Below are 26,187 nucleotides of genomic sequence, written 5' to 3'. Positions count from 1 at the left end.
TACACTAATTTCACTAATCAGTGAGTTGTGACGCACCAAGTGGGCTGTTATAACGAAAAGGCATCCCAACTTGACTATTAAGAATTCTGATTTCACAATGCCAGCTGCCAGAGCTAGCAGCTGGGGTGAAAGGCAGGTCAGGTCACAAAGCACCATTAAAGCAGCTGTTTAAAGCAACAAACAGAAAGTTGCTTTTTTCTGCTTTATGTTAATAGTTTATAATGAAAAGCAGAGAGAATGTGTTTATTTTTGCACTCCTTAGATAGAGAAAAGATAGAATATTTTTGCATGTTTCTACACATTTGGAGCTACTACAGCTTTTAAAAAAAATAAATAATAACCGACTTATATTGAACTGTTTAAAATCTGTTTGCAACAAATATCTGACAGGTTTTTGATGTGTTTAACTTTCCACTAGGTTTTATTTGTATTCTTCATGTTTGCAAACATGCTCACTCTTTCTTATGAAAGAGCTATGCAGTAAGGTTTTAAGTGGTTTGTGGGAAGGGTGGTGGTGTGATTATGTATTATATGGGATAAAGTACCACCAGGAGTACCTGAAAAGGATATTGCAAGTCAACTCAGAGTTCCGTAGCTTTATAAAGGGGCCTTTAGCCTCATTCCTCTATATGGTTATGATCTCCTCCGTGGCTTGCAATACACTTATAATATACAGCTGGGGGTACTTTATCTCTTACATAATACATGGAAGGCATACATTTCTGTATAAAAGCTCAGCCTATTTATTTTATTACGATCTAGTTGTGAGATTACTAATCACTTGAAATAAAAGTGATGACATAACTGCGCTATTTCAACAGTTTTGTTATCATGTTGTCAGTGGTCAGAACCAGCATGTCTGAAAAACAGCTACTTGAGCAGAACATTTAACTGCTACATAAACACTTAAATGGACGATGAGCATTAAAGACACCTTTCTTATAATTTTCCTGAAAATCTAGACATTTGTTGTTTATTTAAACATTTATATATATGAACTGCAGGGGTTCAATACAGGGGACTGAATGTCACTTTCACACTCCACTGCGCAAGAGTGTATTTGATACGAACTCACATAAAACCAACTATAAAGCCCAAAATACACTACAGATTCCACCCTTATCATTCATTATCTGATTGCTGTTTAGAAGGAGCAAGACAACAATGAACAAATAGAGCAGTGGGTAGCACGAGGGTGATGGTGTGGCCATGTGCTATGAGGATAAAAATACCCACAATTGTATTTAAAAACAGTGCCATCTTAAGGATTGTGGAGACCTAAGTTATATTTTGGGGCCTCTTGTCGGACTCAACTTTGAATTCATTTCCTCTTTTTGGCTCATTCAAGCCTTCGTGATGCCAAACAGTAATGAACTATATTTTAAACCTTCAGAAGCGGGGAAGACAAAAACTGCCAAAAGCTCTAGCATCCTGGTGCTCACTAGCCTAATGCTACAAATAGAATGCATGAAGAAGCAGTGAAAAAAATATTTCTGTTTGAGTTCAGATCTACATTTTAAGAGGAATTTAGTGTATGGCCAGCCTGTGACCCCTGTTGTAGGAAACAAATTCTATAGGTCTCTTGTTAGATGTTTAGTGTGCTAATGCATAGTATTAAAGTAAGGCATGTGCATTAGTTCACCAGATGTTTGTAATCACAGATATACCACCATTAACTCTTGCTGCAACAGTGAAAATCGAAGCATTGCATTGAGAATGTTCACAATTCCAGTGGTTTGAATGCAATTACTTTCTACTGATTTCTTTCCCACTAGCCATATCTTTCTTTTCTTCTTGGTATGCGTGCACTTCTCTGGCTAGACAGTTAACTGTGACTCTGCTGAATAAGAGAAATGGGACAGAGTAGGGTCCAAGAGAAGGAGAGAGACATAAACGGAACAGTATAGGGAGAGACGTGAAATAGAGGGAGAAGAGTTACAGCTAGAGATGATGTAGAAAAATATTAGTGGTACGAAGTGTAAATAGAGAAAGCAGATGTAGCCAGAAGGAAAGATAAGGAGGCAGAGAAAGGGAGATATAGGTAGCAAAAGAGAGGCAGACAAACTGGTAAGATTTCAGAGTGCAGTAGAGATTTAGAAAGAGGGAAAAGGAAATTTAGGGAGAGACCGAGTTGGATAGTACTCCAAGGGGTGAGGTAGAGAAAAAAAAGGTATATTTGAGAAGTGAGGGCAGCCAGAGGTTGATGTAGACAGAGAGACTAAAGGGGGGAAAGAGATACAGGTAGAGAGGTACAGGAAAATGAAAAACGGGTTGGGTGAAGAGTAGTGGGGAGGAGAGAACGGTAGAGAGACGGTTTTAGGGTAGAAAGATAAATGTGGTATACAGCGGAAGCTGATTTGAGAGGTGAGGTTTGTACAGAGGAAGACAGTTGTGAGATCGAAAAACAAAGAGATGGGGAGAAGGAGATTTATAAAGAAGGGTCGAGAGATAGTTGAGGTGAAGAGGTGAGTTAAAATGGGAAAGGTGCAGAGATCCTGAGACATTTGTGTTTTTGTATGAGAGAGAAAGCAAGAGAGGCAGAGGAGTTGAATATAGAGAACAAAGGGTAGAGGTAGCGAAATAATAGTAGCCAGGAAGGAGTAAGATATTCAGAGAGGTGAGGGAAAGAGAAGAGAACGAGAGAAAGCGAGGTAGTAAGCTAATGGTACGGTAAATTGAGAAGTTAGGTAGTGAGAGAGAGATGTGGAGTATACAGAGTTGAGGTAGTGAGGGAGATGACCGGTAGAGAGAGAAATTAGAGACAGAGGCAAGGGAGAATGTGATGAGGTAGAGAAAGGGCTGAGAAAGAGTTAGAAGTAAAGTAGTAGAAACATGGAGAAAGACTGAAAGGTTAGGTAAAGATAGAGATGAGGTTGTGTGAGAAGTGTAGTAGGAAGAGGAGGTCATATACAAAATGTGCACTCAGGTACAGACAGAGGGATAAGGTAGAGATCTGAGGTAAAGAGAGGGCATTGCAAGAGATAGATATAGGCAAAGAGTGAACGAGACAAGAGCAAGGTGATAAGAGAGAGGGGTCGAGTGATGGAGTTGAGTGATGTATGAGAGCTGAAAAAGGGAAATAAAATGAAGGAATATAAAAAACTGAGACAGTGACAGAGGTAAGAGATTAAGAGAGACGGTTAAGGTAGAAAGAGTGAGGTGATGTACAGAGAAGGAAACGATACAGAAAAAATATTTTTAAATTTAATTTCCACCAACTGCCTGATAGTGCAAGGTTTCATTCTGGGCAGGCGAGAATGCACACTAAGGGGCATATTTACCTTTTAGTGAAACGCTGTACCGCATTCAAAGTTGCAGCATGGAGGTGCACAGTGGGGAGATATCAATGAAGAGGCATATTTTTGAGAAAATGGCCTTCTGCAGCTCACAACCATTACACTGGCCCACTAACAGGCTGCCTACCACCACACATAACATTTGCCACAGGATGCAAATGTGTGCGTGTATGCGGTGTAGCACAGTATCTGTACTGGAAGGATACCCTTCTAGAAGGCAATTCTATTGCCAGACAAATTCTTAAGCATTTCAGTTATATACGTGCTGTACAGTGCAACATGCATGTAATTTGTGGAACCAGACATGAAAATGTTACTCCATAGTAGCACTTGCTTCAAGTAGGTGTTATTTTTTGACGCAAAGCCCAGTCCGGCTATTATAGTAGAGCAGCTTTGCATTAAAAAAAAAAGGGTGATTGCACTAATACACCCAGGTACTGCTGCTCTGTATAATACACCCAAGTACTGCTGCTCTGTATAATACACCCAAGTACTGCTGCTCTGTATAATACACCCAGGTACTGCTGCTCTGTATAATACACCCAAGTACTGCTGCTCTGTATAATACACCCAGGTACTGCTGCTCTGTATAATACACCCAAGTACTGCTGCTCTGTATAATACACCCAAGTACTGCTGCTCTGTTGACACAAAGTGGTGCAAAGTTCTAATTGTGCTGAGAAAAGGACATCCTTCCAGAACACAAAAATGTTTGCACAGGAATGTAAATGCCCTTGCAAGTGTTTGTCATACTGCGGCATCACTTTGCCCCCGTGCAAAGCCTTAGTAGAGGTGGCACTAAGTATCCTTTAAACATGATCAACAGATAAATTAGGAACAGAAACGGTTCTTGATGAGCACGATTATTGTGGCAGAAATGTTGACGGTTCCTCTCACTTTACTTGGGACCCCTTGGCAATTGCCCACTTTGCCCATACCTTAAAATGTTTCTGTTTAAAGAGGATATTGCAAGTAACCTCGGAATTCCATAAACTTTAGCCTTGTCCTTCTATTTTACAAAATTCCTTTACATGTACAGTAAGCAGCATGTTCGGCCTTATGCAATGATGCCTTCATCTGAGTTTTTATTGTTTCAGAATAATCAGTAAATACATAAATCAAGTAATATATTGCTTACGGTAGGCATAAAGATAAATGTTTAACATGGTTAATAATTTTGAGTTTTACAATTCACACGCACCTGGTGTGGGTTACTATATCTGTCAGGGCTCCACCTTCCAGAAATTCCATCACTACCCAAAGTTCATCACAAACAAGGTAACTGTTGTACATATCAACCACATTGTCATGGTGGTAGTCTCGCATGATTACAACCTGTGCAGTGAAAATATACATAAAGAAATATAAGTATCTTTAATGCATTTAAACATGAATGCAGTTACACAACTGGCCCTGGGCAAACAAGATCAGTATTCACTAGACAGCGTCAGACACAAGAGCTCCTCAGTTTAATTCAGAAACATCAATCACCTGCATTTTTTTTCCTTGGAAGCATCAATGTGATGTAGATAATCAGTACGGGCCACGAACCCTGTGAGTGGTCCAACAATGGGCCACCAGCCTGCAAGAGCCTGCAACCACCACACTAGGGTCCACAAACATTGCAGAAGCAGAAATAAAAATATAAATAAGAATAGTGCAATATATTTAAAAAAGGAGATAGCCTCTGTATGGTTGTCAAAGACTATGCACAGAGGGAGCTGATCACCCGTCACTTTAGACACAGTGCCTGGCTGAAAAAAACTCGCGAATTCACTTAATACTCTGACACTTAGAGTATTAATATAGTTACAAATTAAAACAAACAAAATTGAAATTCAACAGTTAAGGTTAACCTCCGAAATCCATAACTTGCACAACATCCATGCAAACCATAACTCACACACTAAATACAATGCTCAAGACCATTAATGATCTTACAGGTCATTCTAAATATTACATTACTTCTAACACTATGAAGAAGGGGACTATGACTAGTTGTGCATGGGCTTTTATTTAATGACTGTGCTTTTATGCTGTGTTACTTGTTGGTATTAACATTGCAAAGTCATTAGCACTGCATTCTTGACCTGTTACTTATTGATATTTTTATTGTGGGGTCATAAGCATTGCATCTTTCACCTCAGAAGAGATGAGTCAGAGTGGGAAGTGGTGTGTTTTTTCTCTTTGTCCATTTCCCTTTCCACGTTTCTACCATCTGCTGTAATGTTTTAGGATAGGTTGTCACTGGTGATGAAGGTGAGAAATGGAAAAGAACATCACTTTCACTGGATCTTGCGCACAACGTTGGAGAACAACCTAACGTGATGTCAGAAGTGATGTCATCAATGATGTCAATTGTCATGTCATCAGCGATTTTATGTGAGATGTCATACACAGAACAAGGGGGTGGTACGTGCATATGGTTTGCACTATGAACCATAAATAGCGAATTTCAGAAGTTTTTTATGTTTGTGCCAGAACCATAACTCAGCTTCAAACTGTGTTTTTCTCATAACATGTTAATACAACACAGTGCCGCAACAGCACAGCACCAAACAAGAAGGCACCACACATCACACCTGAACAACACCACAAAAAAAAAGAACATCACTAAAACCCATCGTAATTACCTGCAAAATAACATCTAACTTAACAATACAAGAGGCACAACACCACAGCACTACACAAAAGCATAACAGTACAACACAATAAAATTCAAAAAGATATTAGACACACAACACATCTGAGCAGCGGCACAGCACAATACAGTGGCAGAAAGTAAACACATTACAAGAAAACAGAACACCACACAACAAAACCACATCACCACCTCGGGACACCAACAACACAACATAATAACAATGTATGCTATGCTTAACACAACACTGCTTAAAATCAAAGCACTGATCAAACAACACAAGTACATAATAACGCAAATATCACAAATCACACATTAAAAAAACAACACAACAAAATACTAAAAATACACGATGACACAACATAAACAACACAAAACATAACATACAAAAGGCCATGACCATGCAAATTAGTAAAGCAGCACAACACCACAACCCAACAAAACAACTGAACAGCACAACACAACAAAAAACATCATGTGCTACTTGCATAGCCATTTGAATTGTATGAAGTAGTTATTTACTCATCGATAATCCATATAGTCAAGCGAGAACATGGAAAATGAACATTGCTGGGTTTCATATATGAAATAAGGACTGCAGTTTTTGCATACACATTGATTGTCTATGGACCTCTCAGGTGGTCACAGTGTTCATATTACTCTTGGCATTCTGTCTAGGGCTATATAAACACTGTTTCAGCATCCACAGACATTTGCTATGTACCTCACCTACATTCCAGAAGTACATTAGATAAATTACACAGTCCAGTAACAGCAGTTTACTACACAATATCATTTTGAAAGAGGATATCAAAATTATCAATTAAAAATCAATTTATTATAGATAGATGAACAGATAAAGCTATAGATATACTTTTCAAATACTCAATTCTAAATTAATATTTTTTAATTGATAACTTTTTTATCCCACATTAAACTGTTATGAAATCTGACAACACATATCTCATTGACTAGAACAGTTTCTGCGTGGTCCAATTTCACTCATAATTCACCTGAAATCTCCTTGTTTATGGTTATGCGTAGGAAGGCAGATCAATGTGCTAATTAGCCCAAGTTGTAATGGTGTGGGTATCTCCAGCATACCAGGTCAGAATAATTGCACTTCTGGTCGAATATGCCCATGCCTCTGAATGACAGAGGACCATGACTTTGATGTAGCACAGCATGAGGACAGAAACTCATAAAAGAAAGCTAAGCATTTACTCATCTGGGAAATTAGAGGACGTCTGACAAGAGCTAAGTTTCCTCAAATGTAATACAGTTATGTTTTGGAAATGCAACATTGCTTATAAAAAGGGTCCACATTCGGTTGCATTAAGGCAAGGACTGATGCACTAAAGCTCTGAGAGGCATATCAATAGGGTCATGACTTTTCATTATGAATGTTCCATGCTATGTTCACAAAACCTACAGAAACAGAAAAAGAGGAAATACATTCTATCTCTTATTCCAAATAGCTAAAGAGCAGATGTTACTGGCACTGATGAGCTTTTTGGACCGAATTTGGTTACCAGAGTTGGAGAGATCAGCTTTCACATTTAGGGCCTGATTAATAGTTTGGCGGTTGGAGAACCCGCCAGACCCGTGGTGAGGAGACCGTTACAGGGCTGGCGGTCTTCCCATCTGCCCTGATAGGAGTTTTTCACTGGGCTGACTGGCGGAAACCAAGGTTTCTGACGCTCAGCCCAGTGGAAACGTGTGGCAGCAGTGGACTCGCGAGACATGGAGCAGAGTCCAATGCCATTGCACAGGGGACAATGGGCGTGGGCAGTGCAGGGGCCCCCTTGTGGCCCACAGCACTTGTTCTCGGCCAGCCTTTTCATGGCGGCTGAACCGCCCTGAAAAAGCTGGTGGAAAACATGGTTGTAATCAGCAGGGCGGCGCGGACTTCAGAGCTGCTCTGGCTGATCACAACCAAGATCGCCATCAGCCTATCAGGAAAAAAGATCCTGTCGGAGACTGTGGCCTTTTGGCGGTCCGACCGCCAGACTTGTAATGCAGCAGTCGGACCGCCACCGCTAGTATGGCAGTCTTGATACCGCCAGACTCATTATCTGGCCCTTATTCTCTGGATACAATGAGAAACTGAAGTTGTTGCTTTGATTGTCTAGTGTCTGCTGTAGGAATCCAGGTACCAGGAAGCTTGAAAGTGCTGGTAATTGAGGAGTTCAGAAGAACAGAAGGAGCTGTAAGGGTTGTTCCACCCTGATATAGAAAGAGTGGCAGGCACTGGCTCACACTATCATTAGCCTACAGATTGCTGACTGATTTGCAAGACTCAAAATTCACAAACCATCAATGGCCAGATTTCGGTGCATGGTATAAAGGTCCCCCCAACACCATAAGCATTGAAAAATTACTATCCAGGAATTGTAAAACGTTCCTGGTGACCTATAAGAAGGCTAGGTCAAAGCTTTAGAATCATCCTTGAAAAAACCTTCAACCCCTTTATCCATCTTGAATCTTTTTTTTTTTTTTAATAATTCCACTGTTTTTGCATGATCGATCACAGGAACTCTACGTCACTTCATCCTGCAGTCATCACTGAGTGGAGAGAGAAAAACTCTGCTAGCTCTGCAAAAGAAAAGCTGAGTGAGGAAGGTCACCCATCACACTGAAAATCTGGTATCAATTACTATAAATAGTGTCTGCTCTTCAACCCTCTTCACAACAAGCTACCATCCAGCCAATGTGCCCTCAACAGACACAGGGCCCCTTGTGCCCCGTCTCTACCAGCAGTTACATGGCAGTACCACTGCCATGTAGCTGCCAGCGGAGACGGAACTTGTAATCCCTAGGGCAGCACTGCCCTGGTGGATTAGGACCGCCAGCACCGCCAGTCTGCCACAATGGTGGTGGTCCGACCGCCACTGCAACCCTGGCAGTCGTAATGACCCCCAAAGTGTTGAGATGATTTCAGATGGAAGTCAGTGGGCATGTACTTGCATGCAAGCCTAATGTTTAGACCTTTCCTGTTGAAACTGTAAGACAATGAGACTATTTGCATGATCACACTCATTTTGTAGGACTGAAGCTATTGATCTGTGGACTCCGGGACCCTGCTAACCAGGGCTTGATGCATGTGCTCTGACCCCTCTAAAACTTGTCAAATTGGTTGAAATCCGAGTTGGAACATTTACCTTATAGTAGCAAGTCACCTCTAAAGTAGGCCTGAAGAGCCCTGTGGCAGGATGCGCAGTATTTAAAAGTAGGTCACATGTAATAAATGTTTTATATGTCTTACAGTGAAAAGGACCCCAAAACTGTTTTCATTGTAGCAAGGCTGGTTGTGACAAAGAAAACATTGGATTGCTTTATCACACTTAACAAAGGTAACTTCAGATTGACAATCATTTTTAGAATGAAGCAAAATCCAATTTATGGGCAAAGTCGAATTATGTCAAGTGACTTTGGAAAGTCACTATTTTTCTAACTAAATTTTTTGGTAGTCTTTTCAGAGTGAATCCCCAACTTTCCCCTAGCAGCTTTCTGGCCTCCTACAAGCAGATGTGAATGGCTTCCAGAAAAGGGAACAAAAGGGCCTTGGGTGAGAGGAGGTGTGGCCTTCGCCTGACAGGATGGTCTGTGGGATGTGCCTACCAACTGTATAAGCTTCAAAGGGGCATCCCCTGCCACAAGCAAATTAACTCATACCTAGTCCTGCCCTTTCCACTGTCCAAGTAGTCGGGATGGCACCTATTTCAGTGGGTGGGAAATCTGTATCAGGTTTGGTTTGCAGGGGAGTTTCTCATTTCCCTAGACAAACATCAGGGGTGTTCCCAGCACTCTTCCCAGGATAAGAAAGGTCCTGACATGCTGGATTTTGGCAGAGCAGTGTACTGTGGGATCGTTTAGGGGAAAACCCTTAAAAGGTGATGTCAGAGTGGGAAGGGTTGCCCATGGTAACTTTTTTCATATTGGTCAGACAGTTTCCACCACCCACAAGCTGGTGCCAGGTATAAATGTGGCATCCCCTGATAACTTCCACAGATAACATGCGGATCTATGGGAGTCAGAAGGACTGCAACTGCAGTTGACCCTGTGGAGTGAAATGCCAATGACTGATCATGCTCCCACTTGTACACAGAATAAAGAAGTGGACTCCAAGAGTGAGGGTCATTTGGCTGATCTCCTGTTAAGCTACAGAGCCACAAAAACGGCAGGAGCCCTACTTTCCAAGAGCCCAGCTAACCAGTTCCAACTGGATTTGTACTGATCCCTGCTGGCTATTTCTGGAAGAGTCAGTCCTAACATCCAAATGGTGCCCTCAGGGTCCTGGACTCTGGTGGTGTAAGAGTGTACTCCTCTGACCCTAAAACCAGAAAGTCTGACACTTAGAAACTTTTTCAGAGCCTTTCCTCCAGAGAACCAGCTGATACTTCGACTGACCCTGAAGCCATAGCCGTGGATGTTGAATCACCGGACAGACTTTCCACCGGGACAAATCAGGTCCCTGTATCTGACAGACAGTAGCTCACAGTAAGCCTTAACTTCGGATCTGGACCCAGTCTAGTGCAACCAGATAACTGTGATTGTCGCTTTGCGCTTTTAGGTGCTACTTTAACTTAAAAACTCTAAATTTCATACCTCCAGTTTCCTACTTTTAATTTTTGTCATTTTGGCATCTATTCGTTCATTAAATTTTACTCTTTTTAAAAAACAATTGGAGTGATATTTTTATTGTGTTGTGTTTTGTATTTCTTAACTGTTTGGGGAGTGATAACTGCTTTCCACATTTCTCCTAATTTAGGCCTACCTGTTCTGTGCCTCAGCTACACAAGGTTTAGCTCAGATTTAAAGTACTGAGACCTAACTGAAATGGATACAGAATTGTGACATTATTACTTGGTGAGGACACACATCCTCTTTTTTCTCTAAGACTGGTATGATTGTGGTTTGCCCACAGACATATGTTTTCACATTGTCTTTGGCCCACAACAAAAAATGAATTCAAAGAGGATTCCAGGTATGCCTGGAAGCTTGTGGCTTGCACAGTTTTCCAGGAATAACCTTGGTAAGATTTGTGATTTTCTAAAGAAGTGCAAATGAACGTGCAAGCAGGAATCACATTTTTCAAAGTATTCTTACAATTTTTATAGTGAAATAGGCCCTACATATTTCATCTTTGTTGTGTACTGGACTATGCCTTTCGACCCTTTAAGAAAGTAACTGAAAGGGTTTTCCTCAGGACTTGGGGCTAGGAAGGGAGCATTGCAGAATGAATTAGCAACTATAAATAATTTGCTCTAGACTTCTAATGATAGATAGCTGAATAAACAGATGCCTTATGCTACACTGCAGTGTGTGTGTCTGTGTGTGTGCACACGTATGATCTGTGTCTTCTTTTTCAAGGGTGTCAGTTTTGTTCATAGATCCAGATGCCTCAATACCTTTCGGGATAGGCATCTTTCCTAGGGACGAGGAATCACTGGTGAGTTATTAAGTATTCTTTTGACATAAACATCACCAAAACAAATCATAGACTCCTTGCAATGACAAGGTGGTGAAGACCACTCGGTAAAGAGTTCTAATAGAACATGTGCCTGTCACATAGTACATAATCTCTTTGACTTAGCCAAAGGCCAGCTAACTAACAGAGGTACTTTACTATTATGTGGTGGCCGGCTAAATAGCTGTCACTTTTCACAAGTGTTACAATCATTTTTACTGTTCCACATTGGTACACTGCTTAAGTGGCACTCATTTCGATTATTGTGGCTGAAGGGAGAAACACCAATAAGTATAGGTAAAAAAAAAATTGAAATAATGTTTAGCAGCATTTTCTGCAATTCATAATAAAAGAGGGTTGAAATAGACAGTTGACTTCATTCCCATGGGTGGGTTGGTGTGCGAGCAGATTTGGTGCCTGCTCTCTTGAAGTCCTCTAGCTTGTCAGTACAGTAAAATAAGGTGAAAAGGATAGACTTCTGGGCACAAGTTTAGCTACACCACAGTCCCTTTCATGGCCCTGTTATCATAAAGGCTTTGACCACTTCCACAGTCAAATCGGTGTGACCTCCGCTGGATGTGCAATTCTGCCATGGTACAAAGCTGCCTCAAATGGACTGTGACCTTTGTTGTTGATTTGATCATGTTTGAAAACATTCCACAACAGTGTCCAAAATGAAGCGTTGCTTACCTCATTGAACAGGAGCTCCCGCCTTTGCTGTTTCCTGAGATCCATTTTTTTAACTGCAACTTGCTTCCCTGTATGTTTCTCTGTTGCAATACACACTATTCCAGTGGAACCTTCTCCAATTTTAATGAAGTTATCCAGATACTCTCGTGGGTCCCCTGGACTGACAACCAGCTGCAGTGCAGCCCTGAACTGTTCATGTGACACCCTTGAAGGCTGCTGATCAGAAGATGAACCCCAGCTAGAAGGGGGATAAGCACTTGAAGTAATACTCGGGGAGCTTGGGTAAGAAGCTGTGGACATGAAATGAGAACTTGCAGGTGGAGAAGGTTGGTTGTAGTGTGAAGATTTGTGGTACACAGGAGGATACTGGTAACTACTTGCTGAATAACTAGGCTTGCTTTGGCTTTGAGGTAGTTTGGTTGTGCCTCTGGGATAGGTGTCAGATCCAGACAGTGAAGGGCTAGCAGCATTCTGTGCTCGGTCGTAGTCCCCCTGCAAAACCAAAAGAAGATGTAAATCTCTATGTGTGGTTTTAAAAAATGAACAGTAACTGCTTTCAAGCTTACAACATATCTCACAACAGTATCTTGCACAGCGCTTTTCCTTAGGTACATCTGTTAGGTCAACTCATCTTCTCAGCTAACAAACATTCTCACAATTTTATGAGCATCCTAAGAATGATATGAGAGTGAATGATCTGAATTAGATGCATAGCAAGATACTCATAAAACACACCATTTTGTGTGAAAAATGGACAGGAAGCAAAGGAAAAATCAACGTTTTAGAGTACATTAAACAACATGCCTGTTAAACTGTTCAGTAGGTAACAGTGCCTGGGGCACAGATGTTTGTGTGGCCTACATGCCACAGGCTTGGATACTGATGAGTCTCAATCAGGTGTTCATGTTACTGAGATCAATACATTGTGTATCACTGAGTTCAGCAAAAGCACCCTTAGTTGCCACAATGTATGGATATCAAGATATTTGAGAACTTCGAAAAATAACAATTTAACATTATTCTCGGTTAAGAATGTAATAATATTGTGTATGTCAGGTAAAAGAAGGTAACAACAGTTCTGAGGCTATTCCAGGGGACAACCAGGAGCACAGCAAAACCACATGTTCTTCATGGGTCTACTGACTCTTTTCAAGACTTGCTGTTAACTATGCTGGTAGCAGTGGATGTGTCTAAAGTCAGCACGATTACAATGCCTTGTGGAAGTGACATTCCAGTTAGTACCACTGGATGACCCTATCCTTCTCTTGGGTGGACTCGGATATCCGTGTTGACCATCTACAAAATTTCTTTCCCTTCCCCAGGCTTCTCTACCTCTCCCTCTTTTTAACTTAGAAACCAAATCCTCACTAGATCTGTAACTGCGCCATAATTAACTATTAGCCAAAGTACCTTGGAAAGGCCTGGAGGTGATATGTTTAGCCCTCTATTAAGCCAGTGAAACAAATGTATTTTCAAGCGTCAGTGTGACTGGATTAGAATTCCACAAAGCCAAGATATAGCTTGAAAAGGGGAAAATGCAGAGAATGCCTGACCTCAAACCACTGTTGTCTTTGCAGTAAATGTGGTCATAATTCAACATAATTCAACATAGCAGTGTGGCTATCAGAGTGTACGGTACCCCATACCATTGGTGAATTTCTGAATTGGTGGTGCAGAAGCACCAGTCGGGAATGTACCTACTATATAAAGAAAGCAAGTGAGACAACCACTGAATGGAATTACACCAAATTAGGCACGAAGGTAGATTCTGTGGCGCAGATCATGCCCTTTTGTGATTTGGTGTAAATCCGTTCAGATATTTTGGAGTAATTTAAGGTTAAAAAATATAGATATATAGGGATGTGGATCCACTGCAGAACGATCCGCAGAGCCATTCGCCACAAGAAGAATCTGATTGGATGGCCTCAACCTGACAGAAAAGTTGTGGCCGCCATTTTGTTTGTCGCATCAGGTGGGAAAGGAAGAGAGAAAAAACAAGGAAGGGGTCAGGATGCAGATATCCTGACCTCATAGGACACATAGCAGGGTCCCTTAGGGACCCCTCGTGGGCAGAAATTGCCCAAATTAATTTTTTTGGGCGTCCAATTCGCCCACTGTATCCAAATTCATGCTGCGCATGGCATGCACAGCTTGGGTTTGGGTGCATGCAGGAGGTTTGGCTGCCGGGCTTGGCCATGCAGGCCCTGTCGACAAACCCCGACACGCATGGCTAAAGGCTGTGCACGCCGCTGCTTATATTCATGTCTGTGCATGCTAAAAAAACATAGAAATTCCCCCAAAAAAAACATGGTTACACGGACGTTATAGTTGGGTTCTGAATTTACTCACACAAAACCTTAGAAATTCAACAGTTATAGTTAGAGTTATTTTGCTTGGCTCCCAGCACACAATTCCTGATATGCCCTGGGGAGGTGGTGGTCCACTGGGCTGTGTAAGGGGGGGGGTATATGGTCCCCCTGCAATGGATTAACTGTGTGCCACAGGGAGGCAGTGGTCCCCGGGGCCACACACAACCTGAAGAATGCCCCGGGGAGGTGGCGGTTTCTGGAGCTGTGGGCGGCGGCGTGTGGCACCCCCCGCACCCAATCTGAAGAATGCCCCAAGGAAGTGGTGGTCACCGTCCAGCCACCCCTCATTATTTTCACATTCTGTCCCAGAGAACTGGTGGTCCCTGGGGCTGCAGGGGGAGCCTCAAGGAGCCTCATTTTTGGGAACATTTTGTGAAGATCCCTCAAACTGCATCAAAGATATACGCAAGTCAAAAAATGATTTTTGTATGAAATCATGGTCCTAACTATAACTACCGGCAACTATATAAATATATTATTCACTGAAAAATACAAAGGTTAGAGGGACCTTATAGTTAGTGTTAGAAATGGGGTTTTTGGTTGGCAGTCAGGTTGCCCTCTGTCCAAGCAAGAACCCTCACTCTAGTCAGGGTAAGTCACACACAATCCAAAAATCAGCCTGTGCCCACCCTCTGGTAGCTTGGCACGAGCAGTCAGGCTTAACTTAGAAGGCAATGTGTAAAGTATTTGTGCAATAAATCATACAATACCACCATATAGCACCACAAAAATACACCACACAGTGTTTAGAAAAATATATAATATTTATCAGGATAATTGTAGGTCAAAAAGAATAAAGTTGCAATGGGAAATTGTAGAGATATCACTGAAAAGTGATATAAAGTGTCTTAAGTCTTTAGAATATAAACAAAGTCTCTTTCAAGCACAAGTACCTGGTTGAGTGTGGAAAAATCTCCTCAGAGGGCCACAAAAGAAGAGGTGCGTGGAAAAAGGGTGTGTGCGTCGATTTCTCCTCAGCACACACGGACTTGCGTCGTTATTTTCCACGCGGGGAAGTCGTGCGTCGTTTTCCGGCGCGCGGCCAGTCTCTTTTCGTGGATCGCGGGGATTACCAGATGTCCCGGGTCTGTGCGTGGATTTTCCTGCTTGTTTTCCGGCTGCGCGTCGTTCTGCGGGGCTGCGCGTCGAAATTACGATCTCACGGCAGGCGTCGCGTCGATTTCTCCTCTAGAGGTTGGGCGGCGTTGTTCTTGCGGAGCCGTGCGTCGGATTTTCGGTCGTCCCAAGAGCGTTGCGTCGATCAGCGTCGGTGTGCGGCGTTTTTCTCGCCGCGGAACAAGCTGTGCGTCGAAATTTTCAGCGCACGGAGCGTCCAAGCGAAAGAGGGAAGTCTTTTTGGTCCTGAGACCTCAGGGAACAGGAGGCAAGCTCTATCCAAGCCCTTGGAGAGCACTTTTACAGCCAGACAAGAGTTCAGCAAGGCAGCAGGCCAACAGCAAGGCAGCAGTCCTTTGTAGAAAGCAGACAGGTGAGTCCTTTGAGCAGCCAGGCAGTTCTTCTTGGCAGGATGTAGTTTCTGGTTCAGGTTTCTTCTCCAGCAAGTGTCTGATGAGGTAGGGCAGAGGCCCTGTTTTATACCCAAATGTGCCTTTGAAGTGGGGGAGACTTCAAAGAATGGCTAAGAAGTGCACCAGGTCCCCTTTCAGTTCAATCCTGTCTGCCAGGGTCCCAGTAGGGGGTGTGGCAGTCCTTTGTGTGAGAGCAGGCCCTCCACCCTCCCAGCCTAAGAAGACCCATTCAAAATGCAGATGTATGCAAGTGAGGCGCAGTACCCTGTGTTTGGGGTGTGTCTGAGTGAATGCACAAGGAGCTGTCAACCAAGCCCAGACAGACGTGGATGGTAAGGCACAGAAGGATTTAAGTGCAAAGAAATGCTCACTTTCTAAAAGTGGCATTTCTAGAATAGTAATATTAAATCCGACTTCACCAGTCAGCAGGATTTTGTATTACCATTCTGGCCATACTAAATATGACCTTCCTGCTCCTTTCAGATCAGCAGCTGCCACTTCAACAGTGTATGAGGGCAGCCCCAATGTTAGCCTATGAAGGGAGCAGGCCTCACAGTAGTGTAAAAACGAATTTAGGAGTTTTACACTACCAGGACATATAACTACACAGGTACAGGTCCTGCCTTTTACCTACACAGCACCCTGCTCTAGGGGTTACCTAGGGCACACATTAAGGGTGACTTATATGTAGAAAAAGGGGCGTTCTAGGCTTGGCAAGTACTTTTAAATGCCAAGTCGAGGTGGCAGTGAAACTGCACACACAGGCCTTGCAATGGCAGGCCTGAGACAAGGAAAAGGGGCTACTTAAGTGGGTGGCACAACCAGTGCTGCTGGCCCACTAGTAGCATTTAATTTACCAGCCCTATGCACATAAATGCACCTTACTATGGACTTATAAGTAAATTAATAGTCCAATCAGGTATGATTCAAGGTTACCATGTTTTAAGGGAGAGAGCATATGCACTTTAGCACTGGTTAGCAGTGGTAAAGTGCGCAGAGTCTAAAAACCAGCAAAAATGAGGTCAGAAAAAGAAAAGGAGGAAGGCAAAAAGTTTGGGGATGACCCTGTCAAAAAGCCAGGTCCAACAGTTAGGTTCTGAATTTACACGCACAAACCACAGAAATTCAGCTGTTATATTTAGTTATTTCAAGTAATTATAACTGGTGCCCCCCATGCACAGTTCTCTCATTAATAATTTTTTCATTTTCAGGAATAATATCAATGATGCCACAGTAGATGTCATTATGATGTAACATATGGGGTAATTAGCTGTGCATGTCAAGGGTGCGATTTATAGCTACCTTAGGGCACCAGTTATAGTGACTTGAAGTAACTCTAACTATAAGTGCAGCATGTCTTCGGTTTTGTGCGTGTAATTTCTGAATATCTTTAACCTTTGATTTTTTCAGTGAATTTTTAAGATTTTTAATTGTTCATTCCTTAACCTTTGATTTTTTCACTGAATTTCTAGTTTTTTTTTTTAAAGCAGTTGGTGGTTGGCCACAAAGCCTGGCCTGTGGCCACGCCCTGCTGCCAACTCCCCGGTAGGCATACAACCCTGCTTGACAGTAGGCAGGAAAATAGATGAAAAGTCTGCTCCCAGTGAGCGAGAGCAGTTTGCATAAATTGAAAAACAAAATGCTTTTTCGCCCTGGCGGGGTCCCTAGGGGACTCCAGCACCAGGGCTAGGGGGTCAGGGTATTCCTACCCTTCCCCCTTTCCTTCTTTTTCACTTTATATTTTGGACTCTGCTGAGTCTGAGTTCCAAAATGGGTGGCAACGCTTTCTGGTTGGCCTGCACACAATCAGATAGCAGCACAGGGACTGTTGGATCTGCAGATGATCCACATCCATACAAAATGTACTTTTATTATCTCAAAAAACACTGAACAGATTTACACTGAATAACAAAAAGGGCTCTTTCTGGACCAAGAGCTACTTTTCTGCCAAATTTGGTGACATTCCAACCAGTGATTCGGGCTACAGTCATGTCTAAAAATCCCTATGGAAACTGCATGTGGAAAAAGCACTTTGAGACCCCCCCTACCACTCCCACCTTTTCTCTGCCCCCACGGTCACCGGTAGGTAGTTATAGTTAGAACCTAGTTTCCATACGAAAAGCATTTTGGCCCATATTTATACTTTTTGACGCTAAACTGCGCTAACGCAGTTTAGCGTCAAAAAAATTAGCGCTGTCTAACGCCATTCTGAAGCGCCATGCGGGCGCCGTATTTATGGAATGGCGTTAGCCGGCGCTAGCAGACCGGCGCTGCCTGGTGTGCGTGGAAAAAAACCACGTAGACCAGGCAGCGCCGGCGTAGGGGGAAAATGGCGTTAGGGCGTCTTAAAATGGGGCAAGTCAGGTTGAGGCAAAAAAATCGCCTCAACCCGATTTGCGCCATTATTTTCGACGCCCAGACGCCATTTAAATGACTCCTGTCTTAGTAAAGACAGGAGTCATGCCCCCTTGCCCAATGGCCATGCCCAGGGGACTTATGTCCCCTGGGCATGGTCATTGGGCATAGTGGCATGTAGGGGGGCACAAATAAGGCCCCCCTATGCCACCCAAAAATTTTAAAAAAATATAAAAAATTATACTTACCTGAACTTACCTGAATGTCCCTGGGGTGGGTCCCTCCATCCTTGGGTGTCCTCCTGGGGTGGGCAGGGGTGGCAGGGGGGGTCCCTGGGGGCAGGGGAGGGCACCTGTGGGCTCATTTTGAGCCCACAGGCCCCTTAACGCCTACCCTGACCCAGGCGTTAAATAGTGGCGCAAATGCGGGGTTTTTTGACCCGCCACCTCCCGGGCGTGATTTTTGCCCGGGAGTATAAATACGACGCATTTGCGTCGCCGTCATTTTTTTAGACGGGAACGCCTTCCTTGCATCTCATTAACGCAAGGAAGGCGTTCACGCCAAAAAATGACGCTATTTGCCCATACTTTGGCGCTAGACGCGTCTAACGCCAAAGTATAAATATGGCGTTAGTTTTGCGCCGAATTTGCGTAGAAAAAAACGACGCTAATTCGGCGCAAACGGAGTATAAATACGGGCCTTTATGTTTTGGCAATAACTTTGGCGCCGCTTGACAAATCTTCAGAAAATTTTGAAAACTAATACGACAGTCAGGTCAGCTGCTTTCTTGAAAGTTTTGGGGTGATCCATCGAGTGGGTGTGGAAAAAGGAGGGGTCCCAAAACACATTTTCCCCATTCATTTTCCAATAGGGTCTTTACCCTGAACCGCTGAATGGAATTACACCAAATTTAGCAGGGAGCTGGAGCTTGTTTCACAGATTGTGTTTTTGTGATTTGATGTAAATCTGTTCAGTAGTTTATGAAATATTAAAGGTTAAAAAATATACATATCTAGCAACGCAGATCCTCCGCAAATCCAACTGTCCCTGTGCTGATATCTGATTGGCTGTTAACTCTTCAACAGGGAAGTGTTAACAGCCTTTTTTGGACTCTGCTTCAGCCAAGTACCAAAGGAAAAAACACTAACTATAAAGAAACGGGGTGAGGGAACCCTTTGTGCAGGTGTTCCACAGGGACCCAGCCATGGCTAAAAAGTTTTTTTGTTTTTTTTAAACAAATCTCTGAAAAATCTGCAGATGGATCCTGTTTTTTTTTTGTTTTTTTAAATAGAGGGGGCTCCGCGCTCCTCATCTATTTTGCCCCCAGGTGGGAATGGTCCAGCAGGCATTAGGACATACAATTAAGGGAGGGGCACATGGGGCTCCCCTCCTAAGGCTTGTAAAAGCCCAGGGGACCACTACCTCCCAGGGTTATGTTTCCATGGGGCAACATATTGAACTAAAATTAGGGTCCCCCCCAGTCCCCAGGGCCCGCCACCTTCCCCGGGCTATCTGTACAAAGTATGCAGAGGGGCTGCGCTGACCCCATTCACATCCTGGGGACCACCACCTCCCCGGGGCAACATATTATTAAAAAAACATAGGTGGTTCTACGGACCCTCCAGGCCCCGCCACCTCCCTGTACTACAAAATGCCTTAAGAAGGGCTTTCATGCGGACCCCCAATCCCGGGGACAATCACATCCCTCGGGCCAAATAGAAAAGAAGGAGGAGGCCCCCTCCTGGAGCCATACATGGCCATGGGAACCAACACGCCCCAGGGCCAGCACCTGCTACCTCCTGAGATGCCCACCCTTGGGAGGTAGCTGTTTGCTTATGCCTGGCAGGATCTAACAGCTCCCGCCAAGCAAAAGCAAACAGTCCACTTTCAACAAGCAGGAACTTTAAAAAAAGCTCCCACTTGCTGAAAGTGGGGTTTTTATCTCTTTCCCTGCCTGCTAACATGAAGGCAGGGAAAGAGATGAAAACATTTTCCTGCACACAAGAAACTGCTATTTGCAGCAGCTCCCTGCCTGTGGAAACAAAGCTGGGTCCCGCAAAAGACACGAGCCGGCTGGGACAGAGGGGGGGTTTAGAGGCTGCCCCCACGGTCTGCATAAGTTTTGATGGGTGCCCTTGGCACTTAGAAACATGTGGCTGGGTCCTGAGGATGTGGTTCCCGGGGTTAGAAATGGCCTAGAGAGGGGGGCCCAAGTTATTTTTTAGTATGTAGCCCCAGGGAAGTTGTGGTCTCCAGGGCCCAGGAGGGACAAGTGTGGCCCCCCTAAATATATATATTTAATGTTGCTCTCCTTAAGCTCCAAACCCTATCAGATGTGCGTGGTGTGGGGTTTAGAGCTTAAAGGGGGTTGATCACAGCGAACAACACCGCCGCAAACGACCAAAGGCCGTGCATGGCATGGGGTTGGCATGGTTATAGGGCACTGGCCACAGGCCCTGCAGCCAACCGCTGCCACACACAGCAAAACCCCTGCTGTGCATGGCCAAAGGCTGTGCGTAGCGCTGGGTTGGGTGGTTAAAGGGGATTGGATACAGGGCCTGGCCCCAGCCCAGGCCCTACGGGCAACCCCCACCTGGGATGGATGAAGGCCGTGTGTGGCACAGGGTTGGGTGAATATAGGGGCTTGGCCGCAAGGCCGGGCTGCAAGCCAGGCCCTGCGGCCAACACCCACTGTAACCAGCTGAAGGCCATGCATTGTGAGGGGATAGGTGATTATAGGGGGTTGGATGGAGGCCCTGCGGCTAACTCCCATGGCACATGGCCAAAGGCTGTTCATGGCGTGGGGTTGGGTGGTTATAGGGGGTTGCCTGCAGTACAGGCAACACCCGGCAAGAACAGCCATAGGCCATAGGCTGTGCGTGGCACGGGGTTTGTATGGTCAAAAGGGCTTGGCCTCAGGGCCTGGCCACAGGTGGCTGGATTAGCATGTAGTCTTTTAATATCAACTGAAGTGTAACCACTTGTCCCAGTATTCACCAAGGAGTACCTCTAGTTTCTTTTGTGAGACCCTCACTAGCTATTTTCTACCACAAGTGTATTATTTCTCCGGTGTACTCTTAGCTAGTAGCATCATCATGGGGTCTCCTCCTTCCCCTCGCCAAGGGGATAGTTTCCACACAAGTTCAGGAAACTATTAGGGATCCGTGAACAAAAATTCAAATAAAGTGCACTGAAAGTGAGAAAGTGATCTAAAAAAATACCTCTATCACTCAGCTACAATCCAATTTTAAAAAGGCTAGGATAGGGTATGTTTCAAAACAAATATAATGTGATAGGAACAAATTACGTGTCCTTCACATATTTCCAGTTAGATCGACATGTTTGAGCCCACTCTTGCCCAAAAGGGTCACAGGCTTTATTCAGGACCAAAGAATCTATGGATCCCAAAGTGCCCAGATATGAGTTTTTCCTTTCTGGACTTCTCAATCTACTGCAATGATCTTGCAAGCTCCATACCTGTGGTGCCCAACTGCTCCTATGGTGAAGACATATATATAATAGTCATATTGTTAATTCATATAATTTATTTGGTATAACTGCTTTCCCACCTTTTCACACCTCATGGCGATATTGGCTCGCTTATGTCAACTGTTTTACTTTTCATTTTCAATTTAAGTGGCACAAAAAGTCCGGTTAGGAATTTACAACACTAATAGCCCTAACTCGAGCAAATATGAGACCCATTTCATTGCAAATGCTTGTTTCAGCTGTAGTAACTACAGTATGTGAGGACAACAATGCAGACTGAAATCTTGTGAATCTGGATACAACATTTACAAGTGCAGATGTAATATAAGTAGTAAAGGGTTCAGGCAGTGGATGCACCTGCTAGTCCAGATTCCCTATGCAAATGGAGACCTTTACACACAAGGCACAATTTGCACTGCCCCATACAGTACACATTAACAGCACTGGTATCCAATATGGTGTACTGCTATAATATTGCAACCAAAATAACATCTAACTCCGACATGGAGTCCTCCACATCGTTTACAAAATTATCGCCCCACTGGAGTTAAAGATAGAAAATCTGTGCCCAGCAGATCGATTTTTGTAGTCAAGACACAATATTTATGTCAGACAATATTTTGGTTAACAAAATTCCTACATCAATCCGAGAAGAATGCACCGGGTAAGCATCCCTAACCCCAAAGTACAATTTACCTTAGGTCCACACATTGATACTGCTGAAGCAGCAGATTGTTCTCATCACCATTTGCCTACTTCTTTTGCAGTTAAAATTTAAGTTGGGTTTGTTAGTACATTTATAGAAACATGTCAAATAGGGGTTAATTCTTGGAACTGGCCACACAAGTGTCACAGTGTTTGTGAAGTTGTACATATGTACTTTTGAAAGAGCAAACATTTTAGCAAACGTTTAGTACTTGGGGGTGAGAGATGATGTGATACACGGAAAATAAAACACACAAGGCACCTGCCTTTTGTGATGCATCAGTGATGGGCTTGAAAACAGCAATGGTATGGAAAAGATAATGGAAGAGGAACCGAAAATGTAAAATGCCTTATCCTTATTAAGAATATAACGAAGAAAATGGGCACTGGTTGAAAATAAATGAAAACACGTTTTTGCAAAATTATCTGTTGGGCACTTTTAAAACTGAATGTGCATACTGATAAAATCTATAATGTGAGGATCTGCACTAATCACAACTGAGGACGTGTGTAAAAAACAACTTTCTTCAGCTGGCATATACATATGCATTCACAAAACATCTGCTTGTGCATCCATTATTATCTTGTCCCGTCAAACCACAAGACAGCTTACTTACCTTTGGTAACAATGTTTCTGGTGCATATTTTATCCTCTATTCTTTTGAATATACCCGGGTGCTACACTGAATGTTTTGCAGTAGCTCTAATGCACAGGTAGGTGGCATCAGTTCTCTCTCAGCATTGCTTACCTCCCGAAAATGACATCACTGGAGCTATAAAGCGCCACCACTTTGCATGACTTGAGTTCCTTGTCCATTTTCTTCCGAGCACTTAGAGGCAGAGATTAGGACAGCATTGATTCAATAGTGGATTTGCAGTGAAACAATTTAACTTAGACCCTTATTATACAGATGACTACAACCATTCCTCAAAATGGGAGGTGGACATCCTCAATGAGGAATCCAGAAGTAGATAAGGTTTCAACCACAAGCATCATTACCGTAGGTAACTTTCATCTGAAGGACACTTCTACCTGTAGATTCTTCACTTTTTGAACAGATAACATAGCCATATCCATCACAGGTGGTGCGTCTGTGTTAGAAATGGGGTCTTTGGTTGGCAGTCAGGTTACCCCATCCAAGCAAGGACCCTCTCTCTAGTCAGGGTAAGTCACACACAATCCAAATTACCCTGTGCCCACCCTCTGGTAGCTTGGCACCGAGCAGTCAGGCTTAGAAAGCAATGTGTGAAATGTTTGTGCAATAAATCATGCAATAACACAGTATAAACACCACAAAAATACACCACACAGGTTTAGAAAAATATAGAATATTTATCTGGATAAAATAAGGTCAAAATGATCAAGATTTGGTAAGTACACGTTGAAATATCACCTTAGAGAATGATAAAAAGAGTCTTCTTAAAAGCAATAAGTGTCTCTTGTAAGCACAAAGTACCTGGTTTGCATCTAAATTATCCGCATGGAACCGCAGAGGAGGAAATGCGTGGAAAATGGGGAGGTGTGCATTGGTTTCTCCAGGCACACACAGACAATGTGTCAGTATTTTTCACGCAGCCAGGGCCTTGCATCGATTTCAGGCATGCTGACTTGGATCCTGTTCAGGTTGCGGGGTTTTGGAAGCCTCGGGGACGATGGGGAGAAATCCTGGGTGTGCAGGACGAAGTCACAGGAGCTGCGTCGATCCAGTGGGCGATGCAGGGAAATTTCTGTCGCACTGCAGGAGCTGCGTCGATTCTTCTCGCAGGAAGAAGGGCTGCGTCGTTCCGGCTCGGCTATGCGTTGATCCAGTGGGCCGGGTGTTGAAGTTCTGGTTGCAATGCTAGCGCTGCGACAATCTCCACTTGGGGCTGGGCTGCGTCATTCTTGTTCGGAGTGCAGTGAGATTCTCACCGCAATGTAGGCTGTGAATTGTTCTGGGAGGTCTTTGCAGAGATTACTTTTTTGGCCCTGAGACTTCAGAGAACAGGAGGCAAGCTCACTCCAAACCATTGGAGAGCACTTCTCAGCAGAGCCAGAGGGCAGCAAGGCAGCACGGCAACAGCAAGGCAGCAGTCCTTTTCAGCAAACCAGTCAGGTGAGTCCTTTGGGCATCCAGGCAGCTTCTCTAGACAGATTGCAGTTTCTGGTTCACAGTTTCTTCCCCAGTGATACCCTGTCCAGAATTGTCTCCGTTGGTAGGGTCAGAGACCCAGTTTAAATACCCAAATGTGCCTTTGAAGTGGGGGAGACTTCAAAGAGTGGCTTAGAAGTGCACAAGGTCCCCTTTCAGTTCCATCCTGTCTGCCAGGGTCCCAGTAGGGATGTGGTAGTCCATTGTGTGAGGGCAGGCTACTGTCCTTTGACATGTAAGTGTTAGGCCCTCCCAGCCAAGGAAGACCCATTCAGTATGCAGATGTGTGCAGGTGTGACCGAGCATCCTGTGTTTGGGGTTGTCTGAGTGAAATGCACAAAGGGGCTGTCAACTAACCCAGCCAGACGTGGATTGTAAGGCACAGAAGGATTTAAGTGCAGAGAAATGCTCACTGTCTAAAAGTGGCATTTCTAAAATAGTAATATTAAATCCAACATCACCAGTCAGCAGGATTTTGTATTACCATTCTGATCATACTAAATATGACCTTGTTACTCCCTCCAGATCAGAATCTGCCAATCAAACAGTATATGGGGGTAGCCCTAATGTTAACCTATGAAAGGAGCAGGCCTCACAACAGTGTAAAACGAATTTAGGAGTTTTGCACTACCAGGACATATAAACTACACAGGTACATGTCCTGCCTTTTACCTACACAGCACCCTGCTCTATGATTACCTGGGACCTACCTTAGGGGTGACATAGATGTAGAAAAAGGGGAGTTTAAGGCTTTGCAAGTACTTTTAAATGCCAAGTAGAATTGGGAGTGAAACTGCACACACAGGACTTGCAATGGCAGGCCTGAGACATGGTTAAGGGGCTACTTATGTGGGGTGGGCACAACCAGTGCTGCAGACCCACTAGTAGCATGTAATCTATAGGCCCTGGACACATGTAGTGCACTTTATTAGGGACTTATAAGTAAACTAAATAAGCCGATTGGGTATGAGCCAATGTCACCATGTTTTAAGGGATAGAGCATATGCACTTTAGCACTGGTAAGCAGTGGTAAAGTGCTCAGAGTCCTAAAACCAGCAAAAACAGTGTCCAAAAAGTGGAGGGAGGAAGGCAGGCAAAAAGTTAGGGGTGACCACCCTAAGGCTGTCAGGTCTAACAGTCTGGAGTAATGGTCACACAACAAAATCTTGGAGTATTCAACAAGTGAAACGGCCATCCATTCTCACTTCTGAAGCCATGCAATATTGCTTAGTGAATGTGTGAAGTGAATTCAATTCATTATGACCAGTTAGTCTCTTAAGTTTGGACTACAAATTATTCACAAAAGGGTTATCAGCATGAATGACACCTATCAATCAAAAAGTAATTCACAAGGACCAGAATGATTTTATGCTAGATCCATGGCCACATGTAATTTGAACGTGTCCAGAATTGAGTGAATTATGGTATAATACATTACAACGTTTCAGTAAAACAGAAAGGATAAATAATCAACCTGAAGCAGTTTTAGTATTGTCTGGATGCTCCAGAAA

The 26,187-nt window shown here is 43.6% G+C and overlaps 1 protein-coding gene across 5 annotated transcripts in view; it reads right to left on the bottom strand.

Annotated features, from left to right (window-relative positions):
- PAK5 (p21 (RAC1) activated kinase 5) overlaps positions 1-26,187 on the bottom strand; it is an 864,076-nt gene that overhangs the window by 156,322 nt on the left and 681,567 nt on the right. For all 5 annotated transcript variants that reach the window (XM_069234132.1, XM_069234136.1, XM_069234134.1 and 2 more), the window contains 2 exons: positions 12,098-12,589; positions 4,498-4,631 (listed from right to left, as the gene is read on the bottom strand). In XM_069234132.1, coding sequence (XP_069090233.1) covers positions 4,498-4,631; positions 12,098-12,589 — 626 coding nt within the window. The remainder of the gene's footprint in view (positions 1-4,497; positions 4,632-12,097; positions 12,590-26,187) is intronic.

The sequence above is a fragment of the Pleurodeles waltl genome, chromosome 5 (genome assembly GCF_031143425.1).
Source record: "Pleurodeles waltl isolate 20211129_DDA chromosome 5, aPleWal1.hap1.20221129, whole genome shotgun sequence".
Classification (NCBI taxonomy): Eukaryota; Metazoa; Chordata; class Amphibia; order Caudata; family Salamandridae; genus Pleurodeles; species Pleurodeles waltl.
This window is presented reverse-complemented; position numbering and strand designations above follow the sequence as displayed.